The sequence below is a fragment of the Nicotiana attenuata genome, chromosome 1, assembly GCF_001879085.1.
Source record: "Nicotiana attenuata strain UT chromosome 1, NIATTr2, whole genome shotgun sequence".
Lineage (NCBI taxonomy): Eukaryota > Viridiplantae > Streptophyta > Magnoliopsida > Solanales > Solanaceae > Nicotiana > Nicotiana attenuata.
The window spans coordinates 43,768,670-43,786,307 of NC_031989.1; the positions used below are offsets into that span (position 1 = coordinate 43,768,670).

Genomic DNA, 17,638 nt, shown 5'->3' on the forward strand with positions numbered 1-17,638 from the left:
TGATGATGCAAGGGATGGTAGGTGTTGGGGGACATACAATGGTGATGATGCAAGGAATGGTAGGTGTTTATACCCTATTTAGTCCTTGAGTAAGTTAAATAAATCAACACCATTAAAATTTCTTAGTACACGTGGCAACCATCTAAAGCCTTATTGAGAAAAACTAGACAAAAGTTTAATGAGGAGGATCTCAACCCGAATGAGCCTGCCTCAGCTCCAAATTGCCCTGCTATGTGACAACATAAATATAGCACGCACAAAAATAAACCTCTCGTCGAAAGATACAAAAAATAGTTCTAGAGTCCTCTCTAGCTAAAATTATCCTTCTAGACAAACAAGTACAAAAGAAGTTTTAGAATAAACTCAAATTTATCCAACAATGGCACAAGAGAATTCTAAAATTTATTAGATCCAGCCACGAATTAGAAAGTCATCAAAATCCAAAATATGTGGCCTAAACGTACAACATTATGTCATGAAGACATGGCACTAATATAAAAGCAATTAAAGTTTTCGTATGCAAAGATGTATATATCTGCATATAGCTACAAAATCTTATGATAATGACATTGAACTCAGACTATTATACAAACATATATGAGTAGAAAGTGTGTACAATTTCCACCCTGTACGCATCACCAAGAACAACAAAAGCAAAAGAAAAAAGAAGGAGAAGTACAAAGGAAATGGAAGATGGAAAATGTATGATATAAATAGCCACAGAAGTGCTAGGAACTCTATGATTTGGCTTCTGATGATGATGATGGAATCCGCAGGAAACGCCAGGGTCCTGTTCCTGTCCCCATCCTGTAAAAGTAGACCAAATAGAAGCAAAAATGTTAATGAAAGGTGCACTTTATGAACGATTTCATATAGACGATCCCAACTTGCTTGGAATTGAGGCATCGTCGTAGTACTAGTTGTTGTGGTTATGTCGTAACTTAATCAAGAAAAAATTCTCATGCAGCAGAGAGACGATAAATTACCTCCATAAACCGGCAATGGTACGCAGGGCCATGAATATGGTTAAAGCAATCCATATTCCAATGTAACCATTGCTTTTGGAAAGGACAAACTCACATGTTACTGTTAGTGCACCAACCAAAACCTGCATAAAAGAAGATATATGCATTAATGGTATGCTAAATTAGATTCAAAAGCAAAGTTATTCAACTCTTTTTGCTCCAATATAGAATAGATATTACTAGTAGTAGTATAAGCTAACCATGGAATATGCAGAGTATGCAAAATCATTTGCTCCAAAGTTGACACCATCTAAAACAAACGCCAATGAGTTGATTGGTTGTGTACCAGCGACAAACTGGCGAAGGAGCACAAGGTAAAAAGAACAGTTAAAGATAGTGAAACAAAAGAAGAACAAATTGAAACAAACATATAGTACTATTTATTGAATGTATACCGGGATGGCAATGGTTATGAGACGGATAACATTTTTGTCCTTTGAAAAGACTCCTGAACCAAAATATAGACCAATACCAACAACCAAAGCAAGTCCCAAGCCCAACACAAATCCCATCTGCATAATGAAAACTCTATCAGTATTGGCAGGAATTCAGTTTGAAAGTTGATTTAAGATTACTAGTATTAAATATTACCTGTAGGACTCGAACTCCTGCAGCCTTTGCCTTCTGGTAGTCTTTCTCAGCAAAAGAACTAGCAAGGATTGCCTAGAAAAGAAGATATCGTGGTAATCAGAGAGCAATTTTTATTGTTTATTGGTCTTACCATATCTTTTAAATATACTTCTTTCATTTCAAATAGTGACATTGTTGGATAAAATTTGGGTGGCGTTTTACCTGTCCTGCTACAGCCAATCCATCAGCAAGTAGAGATGATGTTAACCAAATCTGTAAGCACACTTGAAATGCAGCCATCTGTGTTGTGCCTAGTCGTGCAGCCAATGACGCAGCCAAAGTTACACAAAATGTGACAGCTATCACCCTTGCTAGTAACCAAAATCCTGCAATTGCAAATAAAAGCAAAGTTCAGCAGCTTAAAGTATGCGATGCTCGTGCAGCTCTAAAGGCTTGTGTGAGTCGTTATTGATTTGATATTAATAATGGTAGTCGTTTCAGTATCTTAAGAATACATATGTATCTATGATTGAGAATTAATTGATAGTACTATATACCATGTTCGCATAAAGTATCTAAAAGCAAACAAATGAGCACATATATGCCTTGTCTTACATCACCTTCATTTGATTTTGAATACTAAATATCAAAATTTGTGCAACTGTGCGTAATCTAAACTGCAGCTTGTTGTGATTTTTTACTAGTAGTATACAATCATTTACTTACCATTCTTAAGAAATTTGCTGAACTGCAGATCTTTCGCACTAGGAGGTAATAACTCGACTTCTGTCATCAATTTGCATAGGAGAATAATTGATATCAAGTACCTATAATAAACCATAACAGTGTGATATTAGAAGCTGTGTGAATGACAATGTCTATTAATTATTTTCTGATAAAAGGACTTACTGAGAAAGAACATGAGCAATGGCAGCACCACTAACACCCCAACGGAAAACAAAAATAAAGATTGGGTCCAAAACTATATTTGTCAAATCTCCAGCAACTGATAAACCACAAAAGAAATAACGATAAGAGTTAGATCGATTATCTTATCTTTCCTTTGGTGTACTTCAAGTAGATAGCGATCGATTCAATGGCAGAACAAATATTGTAATACAAAAGAGGCAACGAAATAACTGCAACTAATTACCAGTAGCATATAAAGGAGTTCTTGTATCCTTGAAACCACGGAAAACGCCTTGCATAGCCAAAGAAAGCAGGACTGCAGGAGCACCAAGTGCTCTCAGTGTTAAATACTTCTTTGCTGGGGAAAGCATAGCAGATCCCTGTATGATTTGATGAGATAAAAACACGTTACTCTTTCTAGATATGATGTTGGATTTGATCAAGGAGCACAAGTGCGTTCTTTTTACAACTAAAGCTTTTAGATGAGATGATCACACAATTCTCTTCTTGTTGACATAATACTTACAGATTTCACACCCATTAAGCTTAGAATTGGTTTTGCGAGAAATATAAGGAAGATTGTTTGCAAAAGGCCAAGGATGCAGCCCATAAGAATTGCAGTTGAAGCAGATGGAATATGACGCTTCACACGTTTGACTTTGCCTTTACTTTGATTATCAGGAGACTTGCATGTTGTTGTCTTGAATTCTGTTAAGATAAACAATTAGTTGATCAGGCCGGTAAACTAAAATCTCTGAGCTTATATCTAACATGACATTTTCATTCGTTATCTTTTAGGTGATCTGATAGTGTAAAAGGTATATACCTGCTACCAGTGCGGACTCTTTGGTTTCATTTTTGGCCGATGCACATTTTTCCAGCTTCTCAAGGTCAGTATCATCAGTTACTGGCAGTTTTGTATCATTCTTCTCCTCTGAACCTTTCTCTAAGTCAGCGATTGCTGCTTTTTCGTTAATTCTTCTAACAGTGTCTTCCTCAGCGACGAAAGAAGTTGTTATGTTAACTAAAGGGAATATTGTGACTTTAGAGGCTTGATTAAATATGGCAATTGATACTCCTACTGCTGCGATTTCCACCGAACCTGTTATGAAAAGCCAACATTTATTTGGAGCAATTTTTTATTTTTTTTAATGAGATACCAGCATTCAAAAAGTTGAGTTATAAAAGAAAATTTTGTTATAAGGAAGCAAAAAGATAAAACAGAAAAAAGCAAACCAGCTTTGATGCTAAGTGGCAAACTAATCAATAACAAAATAGCATTGCAGATATATTATGCAATTTGTATTTGATGTAATAAAAGACATAATTTTTCTGTAATGATGGAGACATAATTTTTCTGTAATGATGGACAAAATAGAGTCTTCCTCGGCTTGAACTACTTGTATCTAGCCTATTATCAGGACTAAATTAACACGTTTTTTGTCAACTAAAGCTTTTGAATGCCAAAATCCTATTGCTTGCATTCAGATATACCTAGCAAAAATGAGATATTGATTAAGATTACTGAAATCTTGAATGGAAAACGTATATACCTAAATGACCAATGAATGCAGTATCAATGAGAGAAGCAATGGGATCAGCAGCTAATGCTAGTGCTGCAGGGAACGCGATACTTAGGATTTCCATTCCCAGATCATCGTACTTGAATACATGCCTGGACACCAAAAAAATACATAAGTGATTAGAGCGATACCCAGTGGTGAAGCTACATCCTATCAAGGGTGGTCACTTGATCAACTCTTCATTGAAAAATTACATTGTATATATAGGTAAAATATCAGATTTTAGAGGTATATAACATATATTGAACACCCTTTATCGGAAAACTTTTTTCCACTTCTTTCAAGTTTGAACACCCTTGGAGAAATTCCTGGATTCGCCACCGGCGTCTGGCGCTACCCCATTAATCCGATATGCTTGAGCAAATTGAATGTCTAGCAAAGTAACCAAAATAAATAAATAAAACATTTCTAAAAAGGTACGTACCTAATATCTTCAAAAAAAACAAAGAGTGGTATCTTCCATTTTCTCTCAGTACAAGCTACATTGCCACCTTCAGCCATGACTCCCTGATTTTGATCACTTTTCGAGCAAAACTCGTTAGCTAATGCGCCTAAAAATAATCAAAAATTAAAAAGATGTTACGTTTTAAAAAAATGAGAAGCGAGAATGTGGTTGTACAGCAAAATTGGTGCAAGAATATAACAATTTCTAGTATGTATCGTGTGCATGCTACTTGTTCACGAGGATAGAAATGAAAACATAAAATGAAGAAAAAGAACCTGAGGGGTGAAACCAATGAATTTACAGACTGATCTTTCGAAGTTTCAAAAAGAGGAAAATGAATAATTGAATGAAACTGGAAATGAGTACGAAATGGGAAAATGAAGTTAATTTAAAGCAAAAGGCATGCACGAAGCTAGCCTGCTTAGTTCATGGATACACGTGGTTTCTCCTTATTCATTTATTTATCTAAAAATGTACAAGTTCGGAAAACTGAGCATCTTTTTGCTATAAAAAGCCAAAAGATTTTTGCGTCAAGAGACAAAACAATTAGGCTTAAGTTTTCAGCCTTTCGTACTGAAGAAGTAGATAATTCCTCTATTTCAAAACAAATGACACATTTCTAAATTTGGAAATAATTCAACTTTAAACTCTTTTATTTTACCCATTTACCCTTAATGAGAAGATTTTATAGCCATACAAATGTCATGGCCCACAAACTTTTTACCCCTTAAGCTTTTAAGACCACAAGTTTCAAAAGTCTTCTTCTTTTTTCTTAAACTCCGTGCCGAGTCAAACTATCTCATATAATATGAAACGGAGTGAGTAATGTGTTTAGGTTTCTTAATAAGACTCCCTAATAAGAATGTCTGGTAAACCGCATTTTCTGTACAAAATTTAAATTGGCCTCAAAGGGTTATGTTGTTATGTTCACAAAGCAATATATGAAAATAATAGCAGAAAAATATATATACAAGTTGTATATTATATATAAAAATTATATAAATTTTATACACATAGTTCTGGTGCCGGGCTAAAAGTGAAAAAAGCCCAATCTAAAATCTACACTTTACTAAATTTTGAGTACATTAAAATTATCAAAGTTAGGATGAGTAATTTTTGTGTGTGGGTATAATGCCTTGGTATGTGAATCACAAAGCTTAATAAGATTACAATCATAACGCTCCAATTGCATCCCTATCATTCTAATATTAAATATTCTTAGTAAGATTATTTTTATTTTCTATTTTGTTAAAAGCAGAGAAATAATGAAAGAAAGGAAAAATACTAGAAAAAGGACAAACGAAGAAGGTAGATAGGAATGAACCTGCCTCAGTTCAAATTCCCCTGGTAACAACACTAATGGCATTACAAAAATTGCAAGAGAATTGAGTCATCAGTCATAGACCTATAGTCAAAACCAACCATATCAGTAGTACTTTTTTATTCATATTCTATATTATGAAAGAACACAAAGAAGAAAACCAACATAGAGATTAGAGATTCAGGTGTGTCTGTCCATGTGTGCGGACTCTGAATAAGCCTTTTGAATTCAGATAACTGGTGACGACTCTGACTACAAATTATTGATTGTATAAAAGTTTATCATTTTGATTCAAAAGGAAATAATACGAAAGGAAAGATCATGGAAATTACAAACTATATTATGAATATCGTTTTTAAATCCATATCCCTGTATCCAAAGTTGGAGTCCAAAAGCATTTTGACTAAAGATATATATATATATATATATATATATATATATATATATATATATATATATATATATATATATATATATATATATATATATATATATATATATATATAGCATCACACAAATGCAAAATTGTTTACGAAGACATGTTGTCATGATTTTCCATCCGAAAAGCAAGAGTACTATTTATTTAATATTAAGTTCCAAACATGCTGGTTTGATTTCTAGTTTTAGGCACTTTATATGCATAACTTTCGCTTTATGAGTTCAACCTTTAAATAAAAATACTGTATTCGCCCGTACCAAGACATTTCTTGTCTAGTTAAAGGCTCACTTAGGTAATTAACATGTACTTTTTGTCCTAGGATATGTAAATGTTCGTGCGACTTAAGTTCAAACACTAGTGCTATCTTGATGTGTATACGTAGAACTGATTCCTTTTTCTCTCTTTACAATAAAAAGAAGTGCTAGAACAATTCGCTTGAAGATCTCGAAATTTTTCTTGGATTTTCCTTTAAACTTTTCTTCAGGTTCCCGTCAACATATTCTATTAATCAACCTTAAATTTAGAGAAATGCATGCATCTCTTGTTTTCCGAAAGTAGCACTTTTATTGGCCAATACGTGAGAAAAAGAAAAAGGGAAGAAGCTAACTTCCGAAGAATAAACACATGCTTAAAGTTTTAGCTGTTCAGAATTGATAAAACCCGAAATATGACGCCCGCCCATGATAGAGGGTGGGTCGAGCAGGACTGACAGGCTTTTAGACCGGCAAGCTTCTGAAAAAGGGGTGCACATGTCACATTAGGCAAATTTCACATCAGAATGAGAGAGGAAAGTGAAGAACTTTATAAGATACAAATTCACATGGTAGGCGCGTTTTTTGGCTCGAACTGGTGTAGCCCAAGGGACAAACCTGTTGGGCCAAAGCGAGCAATAAGTGCCAATGAGGTTGGGTCGTGATTCGTGACAGAGTCAGTACCAAATGGTGAATATTTAGGAACAAAGATTTGGTTCGTGTAAACATTCCGTGCGAGTAACCAATCGAAAAGAGTAATTACCATTATTGAGGCCTAAAATGAAGCAGGAGGTCCCAATTTCTGTGAGGAGACAGAAGTGTTTGGTTTCTGAATTTGAATCTCATGTCTGATGACATGTCACTGAATCATATTTTGTTTCTTTGTGCCATAACAGAAGTAGTACAGTTAGATTATTGTTGGGTTCTAAATAAAAAGGCAAAAGATATTTATCTTTAAGAAATTGTACTCATTCGTTCGACGTCCGGCAAGTATAACTCTTTCTATATATCACAACTGCTTGAGTTGTGTTACAAAACTATTTAGGAAAAAACAAAACCAAAAAAGTTGTTTGGAATTAAGCAGTTTCAGTTATATTAAGATAAATATAAGTTTTAATCTTTTTGAATGACACAGCAGTTTTTGGCGTGACAGTATACTTTGAGAGAATCCTTCTTACTCTGTTTTTGGCAAAATTGTGAATATTTACTGCATAGTGCTTTGTTGGAACTGTTGGAAAACTAATTCAAAAATTGTAGTAGGAAAACTTAGTTATTTAGGATTTGGTTTATTTAATTTATGTCTAAATAGGATTTGCAGTTAGAATAAATATAGAAATAAACTTTTCTGTTTCTAGTTAAAATAGGTTTCATACTATTATAAATAGGGATATAGGCAGCTTATTTATAATAAAATATTTTCCTTCAGCGGAAGCTTCTCTAACCAATGCAACACAGATATCATTAATTATTAACTATAATTAGCTCCACCGACTAATTATTTAGTAATACTGATATATGTACCTATAACTTCACTTATATATCATGTGACTAATCATACACACAAGTTAATACATCACGCCAAGAACTTTTGATAATCCAAAAATAGTAAGGGGCCGTTTTGTTTGGTGTATAGGAAGAAATAATCATCGTGTAAGGAGTTCTTATAGTCATTTTCCATATTTGGTTTATAGTTTCTACTCATGTATAGTTAATCCTTGTATAAAGTTATATACAGCAATTTTGGTATAATTTATACCACTATTACCATGGAATATATAACTAATCTATATATAACTTATACATGGACAAAACAACAAAAGGATAGAAGTATCCTCATTTTTCCCGCTAGAAGCCTATGAAAGTAAAGTATCCAAGGATATAATTGTAAACTCATAGTCTTTTAGTTTAAAAAATAAATAAATATAATAAATAATATCTTGTACATTCATCTAGTACAATGAACCAAACACACAACAAAAAATAATCCATGTATTATTAATTTATATTACTAATCTAGCATTAATAATTTATGTATTAACTTAATTTCGAACAAAATATCCCTAAGAGCTTACAATACTCTGATTGGAAATTAGACATTGTCTAGGACAATATTGGTCTAAAACAGTAAGAGCTTACAAACGATCAACCATGAGACAGAAAATGCTAGTAAGTAGAGTTTAAGTTATAAGCATAACAGTTTAAGAAAATTTACATAATCAGCTTACTTATTAGGTAATTACATCAATATTATTAGGTAACTTAAGTAGGCGTTTGGACATAAATTCCAATTTTTGTTTTCTAATTTGGAATTTCACTAAAATTTGAATTGAAGATGAAGTTGTGTTTGGTTATAATTTTTGCAACATATTTGGATGTCTTTTTTTCAAAACCATGAAACATGATTTATACCCCACAACTTGTAAAAAAATATCAAAACCACCCCAATTTAATTATCCTACTTGAAATAAACAACCCCTTGTCGGATTGGGATGGCAAAGGCAGCCGCACACTTCGGTGAGAAGAAGACCTGCGCGTTTTGTGTTTCTGTGGGTAGTTGTATGTTAATAACTGATGGGGTCATTTTATAAATTTTAAAAATATGGGGTAAATTTGTAAAACTAAAAACTAGCAAATTCCCATTTTCAATTGAAAAACGGATTCTCACCAGTTTTTTAAATTTGAAAATGCATTTTCAAGTGAAATTGGAAAAATTGGTAAGAGTTTGATAACCAAACATTGATTTCAAAATAAATTTTGAAAAAAAGGAAAATTTTGTATCCCCAAACGGGCTCTAAATATGTAAAATAAGAACAATATTAGCTACAACTACAAGCAATAACTATTAGATTGTGGGCGGGTTCATCAATGGTTCTTTATATAAACTACCTCTGTTGATTTTGAAGAAGAACCGGCAAAAGTAAGTTACTACTCCCTCCGTTTTAATTTGGATGAGGTAGTTTGACTCAGCACATAGTTTAAGAAAAAAGAAGAGACTTTTGAAACTTGTGGTCTTAAAAGCTTAAGGGGTAAAAGTTTTGTAGGGCCATGATATTTGTGTGGTTATAAAAGTTTCTCATTAATAGTAAAAGGTAAAATGAAGAGTTTAAAGTTGAATTATTTCCAAATTTTGAAATGTGTCATTTAGGAAAGTATCTATCTAATTTGAAACGGAGGAAATAATATTTAGGGAATATTTTCACTTTAATTGGCTTTACACAGCACGTTTTGAATTAGTTTGAATCCTAATATAGGTACTGAAAATCGGATGTAAAACCAGAAAAGAAAGAATAATGAGTGAACCAATTCGAAATATTAGGAAATATGTCCAAATTGTTAACCAATAATTCCTCTTACACCATTAAAGTGTAGGATTTACTTTGTTTACATCATTCTTTGAAGTTTGAACTTTGTGTCATATCATTTGGTGGATTACAATAGAGTGTTGTACACTAGAACTGTTATGTCGAAAAGAATGCCACTTGTAGTCACGCTATTGTTAACCCAAAAAAAAGAAAAGAACTGCAAGGTGACGAAAGTGCATGGCAGACACGAAAGAAGTAGTGGCATTCTAATATTGTTCAAAGTATACAATCAACTAACTAAAAGAAAAGGAAGAAGAAGAAACAAAGAATGAAAGTAAGAAAGACCCAACTTTCCAAAGTGTGGCTAAAAATGATAATGCTGTACGTTGTTTGAACTTGGTCTATACGAATATCAATAATGCTGCTAACTTTCCTCATCATCATGCACTAGCCACTTCTATCTTTTTGTTTTGTAGACACTTCTTTTTTCTCGAGTAACAAAGCCACAGAAAATAACTCATCACGTTCGTTGGAAGTGTATTATTTGTGCCTAATGTCCCCATTGAGACATTTAAGTTCGTTAATATTGAATTCCTAACAAGAACGGGAACCTTGGAGCAACAATAAAGTTGTATCCGTGTGACCTATAGGTCAGGGATTCAAGCCGTGGAATCAGTCACTAATGTTTGCATTAGGATAGATTGCCTACATCATACTCCTTTGGGTTGCGACTCTTTCTAGAACCTTGCATGAATACGAGATGCTTCGTGCACCAGAATGCACTCTTTGAATTCCTAACAAGATTCTTTGGTGTAAATGCAAGGATTAGTGATAATGCTTCATGAGGGGGTAACAAGGTAATTATGCATGAGGATATAACCAAATATACCACGAAACACAGGACAAATAGAAATGAAAAGAAAATGGCAGCAAATTCTGGAAATACCTACAAATTCTTCAAAAGAATGGAGAGTTGGGGAAGAAAGAAGAAGGCAAGAAAAAGAGATAGGAAGTCATATTAAAAGTAGCTCATTACTCCTTGTAATCATCAACTAATTAAAGTAACAAAGAGAAATAGAAGTTGATGGAGTAAGAATTTTGGACATACCTTTCGTTGGAAGTGAAAGTACAAATGATTGCAATTGTCAGACAAGCGAGGTGGCTCTCTTCTACTCCACCGGCTTCTCCGTTTGCTGACACTTTATTTTCATTTGGTTTTCTATTTATAGAGGATATATATAGAGGGAGAGGGAAAGTGGCACCATATAGAGGATGTATATGGATTACATGATAATGCATCATAGTGGTACCACCCTTCGGTTGGGTTGTTATTTTATTAAATTTGTACCATACCAATTTTTTGGTTATTCTATATTATGTATAATCAAAATTAGACTTTTCGAAATCGTCTCAGTCATGTCGTCTTCTCGTCGGTATCAGTACAGTTCGGTTAAGTTTCGGTAATTTTTTTAAATGTCATGTAAAAGTCACTAGTAAAAGTAAAATGTAATAACATACGTACTTTAATAGGACTTAGCAAAACTCTCTAGACATTTTAGAGTTCAAAAAGTGATGAATTAAGAAAACATGAAAGATGACTAGAGTATAGATCCATCAACTACAACAACATAAAAGAAACTAAGCAAATATAATAAAAATATAAATCACATGAGTGGAAAGATATTAGCCAAGCTGAGACTCAAGAATAAAGTCTATAGAAGATTAACATTCAAAAAAATAAATTTAAATCACACGAAAGGAAACATATTCGGTACATTTTAGTTTGCTACTCATAATCGCTACAATACCTTCTGTCTTGCTAGTGAATATGCTGGAAATAATTTAATTTCAATAGGAGTAGCATCATAGGTTTGGGAATTAGGATTTTGAGTTTAATTACTTCTTGTAACTGGTTCATAATTCCAAGGCCCAAGAGAAAATTTAATGCTTTATTAAACTTAATTTATAAATATATTTTTCATATTGTAAAGTTATTCGGTACGGTTCGGTATTTTTTCGGTTTATTGTCATAAAATAAAAAATCTACCCTAATTATCTGTACAGTTATAGATTTATATAAAAACCTACAATTTTATTAAAAGAAACCTAAAACTCGGTTCGGTACGGTACGATTCAATCGGTTTAGTCTGTTTTTAAATATCCATTGACACCTCTAAGTGATAGAATTATTTCAAAAGTGTTTACTCGAAGCGAAGTTTGTTTCATAGTTTTGAACTTTTAGTTTTGGACGGTGTCAGGATTTAAAGTTTATGAGTTCTGTATTTGTTATTCAACGCATAATTCGTTTTAGTTACTTGGTTCATAATTAAATATTTAGATATATTTAATATCTTTTTTAATATTAATACAAGATAATACAAGCAAATTTGGCCGAACCCGTAGCAGTTACACTAGCTAGGTTTTTTGCTTGATATTATTTCATTCACCTGATTTATAATCAAGTGGAATTTGAAACTATTTTTGTGATAAGTGATCAGGATATAAACTATGAAATCAGGGACTATCTCAATATTTCCAAAACTAAACTTTCAGTATTTAAAATATTAAACTATAATATTAAACTATTGGTTCTAGGAGTATTTCAAGTGAAATAGTAATTCCTACTCAGTGAATTAATTACTATTCAAGTGAATTTTCATGTCCAAATGCAATATTAAAGTACTATTTTTTTCTTTTAACTTCAATAACAAATTAAATAGTACTCTTTTTTTTCTATAAATTTAACCAAATATTATCCAAACTCGGACTAATTAAAGCGCTTCGTAGAATTACCTAAACAAAGAGTTGACAAAGTACTTATAATACTACTAGTACTAGACTCTGTGAGAGTAAGAAACTGCCAAACTGGCAGGGGCTATGGATTTTAACAACCAATCCAGCATTTGAAGAGTCTTCAAAATATTACTCAAACCAACGTCCTCGTGCGAGCCGAGACAAGCCATTAGTTTTTTTCTTCGTGTAATTGTAGTGCATTTTGATATCATAAATTTTAGAGTAATAGGAAAATAAATACATAATCTACGTTATGGTAGGGAAGCAACTGCATGCATGTTGCAAAAGCTAGAGGAAGGAGAGAAACTGCCATGATTAAATCTAATGGTAGAGGTGAGGTAAGAGCAAGAGGTGGGGGGGGGGGGGGGGGGGTAGGGGGCGAAAATAGACATAGTCTATATTGTGAAAGTAAGAATTGGAATGGTGTTGGAATTTCACTATGAATAAATATTGTTATAATAATTTGCTTTTTATAAAGATTTTCTCTTTAAAGGAAAAAAATCAATGGTATTGTTATAATTCTTAACGTTTTTCCTCCAAACAAAAAAAGATTCTCTTTTCCCATTCGAAAGCTGATGGGGGATATTAGAGTTAGGACTTAGGAAGAATTTACTCTATATTCTAAGCATATATTTGTACGTGTCATTTGTGCATGATAGTTGGCAGAAGTACTCTAAATGGGCATTGAGTCTCTAATCTCCATTATTTAATGTTCAAGTATGCTCAACTTCCAGTTAAAAGAGAAAGCAATTTCTATCCTATTAATTAACACACCATTTTCTAGCTAGTCTGGAACACACACCTTTTGTTTAATATCGGTTGGGGTCAGCCCAAGTCAATACATAAGGCTGATGGGCTAATTTGGGTTGAGCTGAAAAGTCTCGAATAGGCTGAAGGAAACCCAACTTCATTCAACTAACCAGCAGGGGGCATTTGCATCTATACCCGCTTTTTGGGTCACGTTTTAATTTGTACTCGCTTTGCAAAAAAAATTGCAAGCGTACCCACTTTTTCGCGTAACTTCAGCACACGGGCCTGAAGTAGCAAAGGCAATCATGCAAACTTCAGCATTCTAGTAGACGGGCCTGAAGTAGCAAAAATTGCTGAACCAAGTGTGCTGAAGTTTTTGTTTGTAATTGCTGAACTTAAGCATTCTAGTGCTGAAGTTTTGTTCTCTATTTGCTGAAATTTTTATTTGTAATTGCTGAACTTAAGCATTCTAGTAGCTGAATTTTGTGATGCTGAAGTTATTTAGTTCATTTGTAAAAACTTCAGCACTAAATAAGCTAAAGTTTTTTTTGTCCTGGATTCATTAGTTTTGTCATAAAGCTTTTTCAAAAACTTCAGCAGAAGATGCTGAAATTATTTAGTTCATTTGTAAAAACTTCAGCACTATATAAGCTGAAGTTTTTGAAAAAGCTTTCTAACATACTAGATACATAATCACCTTATTCTTTCATAGTGTATTACTACTATAAAATAATCAGATTGCCAACAGTATCTAAACCATAAATTTTGGAAACAATAAACGTGAAAAGAATCACTAAGTGTGACCTTAAACTTCCCGTACGTGGAAATATTCACAAATTATTGTCTACTAACTTACGTAATTATTTATAATTTGTTTTTAAATAATCTGATAAACATACTTATGGCAATCATCCCATGAACTGAAGTTTCATAGCAGCAGCAACAGCAACAGAAGAAAGAAGAAGAAGAAAACGAAGGACGAGAATGAGGAGGAGAAAGGGGGCTGAAGTTGTTTAAAAGGTGGGTAGAAGTTAAAACTTTTAAAAAAATGGGTATAGGTTAAATGGGTGTGACGACCCAAAGGGTCATCACTTGTTTTCTTATTCATTCTGTGCTTCCGAGGCCTTGAAAACCTCATTTAGGGGTGCCTCGATTTGCGTGCGCAGTCCGGGCGCGTAGCCGGAAAGCTTAAATATGAATTCTGTGTGAAGAATGCTAAATTTTGATATTAATATGAATATATTTAACTTCGGTCAACATTTTTTGATAAACGAACCCGGACCCGTGATTTGACGGTCCCGGAGGGTCCGTAGAAAAATATGGGACTTGGGCGTATGCCCGGAATCGAATTCCAAGGTCCCAAGCCCGAGAAATGAATTTTTGTGTGAAATTGCTTTCTGGAATTAATTAAGGAAAATGGAAAGGAAACTTGATCAGAAGACTATGGTATCGGGCTCGTATTTTGGTTTCGACGCCCGGTACAAGTCTTATATGTGATTTAAGCGCTTTCTGTAAAGTTTGGTTGAAAACGGACATCATTTGACGTGTTTCGGACTTAAAAATGAAAAATTTATGTTTTATGAAAAGTTGGAAGAAATCATGTGATTTGAGGCTTGATTCTATGTATATGACGTTATTTTGGCGATTTGATCGCACGAGTAAGTCCGTAGGATGTTTTTGAGGTTGTGTGCATATTTGGTTTGGAGCCCCGAGGGCTCGGGTGAGTTTTAGATAGGCCACGAGTTGTATTTTTGAACTTTGGAAAAAAATGTTGCAGGTCAGATCTGGTATCTTCGAATTTGCGAAGAATTTCTCGCAAATGCGAGTCCAGGACCGCAAATACGAGAAAGGGAGCACCTGCACAGGGGTCGCAAATGCGAACAAACAGTCCGCAAATGCGATGAGGAGCCTTCGCAAATGCGATAAAAGGGCTCGCAAATGTGAAAGTCCCAGCCATCGTCATAGTTCGCAAATGCAAACCAAATCTCGCATTTCCCAAGTTAGGAGGTCGGGGTTCGCAATTGCGAACCCCAGTTCGCAATTCCCATACCTGCAACCTGCATTTTTCATACTTAGACGAATTTTCACCTCATTTCTTCATTCTTTCAACTCAAACACTCCATAGGCGATTTTTCAAGAAAACTTTCTTCCTCAAATCATTTGTAAGTCAATTTTTACTTAATCCCTTCAATCATTTACATCATTTTATCATGTTTTAATCTTAAAATCAAGGATTTTCATGGGTGAAAATGGGGATTTTGGGTAGAACCTAGGTTTTCTTCAAATTGGGGAGTTGGACCTCAATTTGAGGTCCGATTTCAAAACAAATCATAGATATGAACTCGTGGGGGAATGGGTAGCCGGGTTTTTGTTCGAACCTCGGGTTTTGACCACGTGGGCCCGGGGGCTTTTTGGGAATTTTTGAGCAAAACTTTGGGAAATTCATTTTTCATGCATTCAAATTGATTCGATTAGCATTTGTTGATACATTAAAGTAATTTGTGACTAGATTTGAGCGGTTTGGTGGTGAATTCGAAGGGTAAAGCTATACTAGAGGCTTGAGTTGAGTTTGGAGCATTTGAGGTAAGTGTTTGGTCTAACTTTGGCTTGAGGGAATAGGAGTAGAGTCTTATTTGCTAATTGCTATTTGTCGAGTACGGTGTATAGGCATGGTGACGAGTATCTTTACATTGGTGTCGAGCATGACCGTGAGTCCTAAATTGCTAAATTATCGAATTCTTAATTGTTGTTTATGAGGACTTGGTTAAAAATCTTTGACACTGAGCCAGTAACTGTTGAGACGGAGTATTGATTTAATTATGTTGAGTAGAAATTGAATAAGTTTGGTTATAGCTGGATCTCCCTTGTTGGGATAGTTTATTATATTATCTTGTTCCCTTGCCGGGATAGTTTATTATATTATCTTGTTCCCTTGTCGGGATAGTTTATTATAATATCTTTCTCCCTTGCCGGGATTATATTGTGTGTTGTGTTGAACGAAATGGGATCGTGCGGCACGCCGTCCACGTGATATTATGAAATGGGATCGAGTGGTACGCCTACCACGAGATATTATGAAATGGGATCGAGTGGTACGCCTACCACGTGATATTATGAAATGGGATCGAGTGGTACGCCTACCACGTGATATTATGAAATGGGATCGAGTGGTACACCTACCACGTGATATTATGAAATGGGATCGAGTGGTACGCCTACCACGTGATATGAGGAAATGGGATCGTATTGCACGCCTGCAACGAGAGGAAATTGAAACAAGTGAAAGTGGTTTGATTTCCCTTATTCTGTGTTAGAAGAAATCAGATGTAGTTTCTTTTGTTATTCCTGATATTCTGATTTATCTGCTACCCCATAAGCATGTTCCCCCTCTCAGCTCTAATTGTTTACTTCCCGCTATTATTTCGTTGTACTTGCATATATATATCTGCACAGGCATTGTTTGGTAGTCTGGTCTAGCCTCGTCACTACTTCGCCGAGGTTAGGCCGACGAGGTTAGACCAGGCACTTACCAGCACATGGGGTCGGTTGTGCTGATGCTACACTCTGTGCATCTTTTTGCACAGATCCAGGTGTTGGAACAGCATTTGAGTAGCAGTAGCATTCTGGGAGCAAGCTTTCGGTCCAGGGACATTCGAGGTAGCCTTGCTGACGTCCGCAGGCCCGCAGTCCCTTTTTGTTTTACTCAATTTTTATCATTTGTACCGAAACAGACAGTTTTATGTTTAATTCACACCTTGTATTTAGTATTCTCTAGACGTTCGTGAGTATTGTGACACCAGTCTTGGGTAGAGGATTTTGTTAAACTTTCGCATTCCTTTCAGTTAATTATATTTGAGACTTCCGTTTTATCATGTTATGTTTTGTTTTCATTAAATGGACGATAATTGCTAAAAGAAGTAAATTAAGTTGGCTTGCCTAGCTCCTATTAGTAGGCGCCATCACGACTCCTGAGGGTGGGAAATCCAGGTCGTGACAACTTGGTATCAGAGCACTAGGTTACATAGGTCTCACAACTCACGGACAAACTTGGTAGAGTCTGAGGGATCGGTACGGAGACGTCTGTATTTATCCCCCAGAGGCTACAGAGTTAGGAAAATTTCACTTTTGTTCTTTCTTATCGTGCGATTCCGTTTCTCAAAATCTGCTTGTCTTTCTACTCTGCTCTTTCGCAGATGGCGAGAACACGTGCTTCCTCTTCTACCGCGCAGCAGCCCGAGCCCCCAGCAGCA

At 34.7% G+C, this 17,638-nt stretch overlaps 1 protein-coding gene across 4 annotated transcripts; it reads right to left on the minus strand.

Moving 5' to 3' along the window:
* Nucleotides 449–11,069, minus strand: LOC109225595 (protein DETOXIFICATION 43). 4 transcript variants are annotated; one of them, XM_019390335.1, is made up of 15 exons: nt 10,954–11,068; nt 5,857–5,937; nt 4,512–4,638; nt 4,058–4,179; nt 3,331–3,606; nt 3,031–3,212; nt 2,749–2,884; nt 2,505–2,601; nt 2,322–2,422; nt 1,818–1,981; nt 1,617–1,688; nt 1,421–1,537; nt 1,226–1,321; nt 987–1,108; nt 449–807 (listed from the first exon to the last, which is right to left on the minus strand). In XM_019390335.1, exons 3-15 carry the CDS (start codon nt 4,586–4,588, stop codon nt 738–740), a joined length of 1,632 nt encoding a protein of 543 aa, XP_019245880.1. In that variant the 5' UTR covers nt 4,589–4,638; nt 5,857–5,937; nt 10,954–11,068; the 3' UTR covers nt 449–737. The 4 variants fall into 4 exon arrangements, with proteins under 4 accessions (XP_019245880.1, XP_019245887.1, XP_019245863.1 ...); XM_019390342.1 differs by lacking the exon at nt 5,857–5,937 and having other exon boundaries at nt 4,512–4,607; nt 10,954–11,069; XM_019390318.1 differs by lacking the exon at nt 5,857–5,937.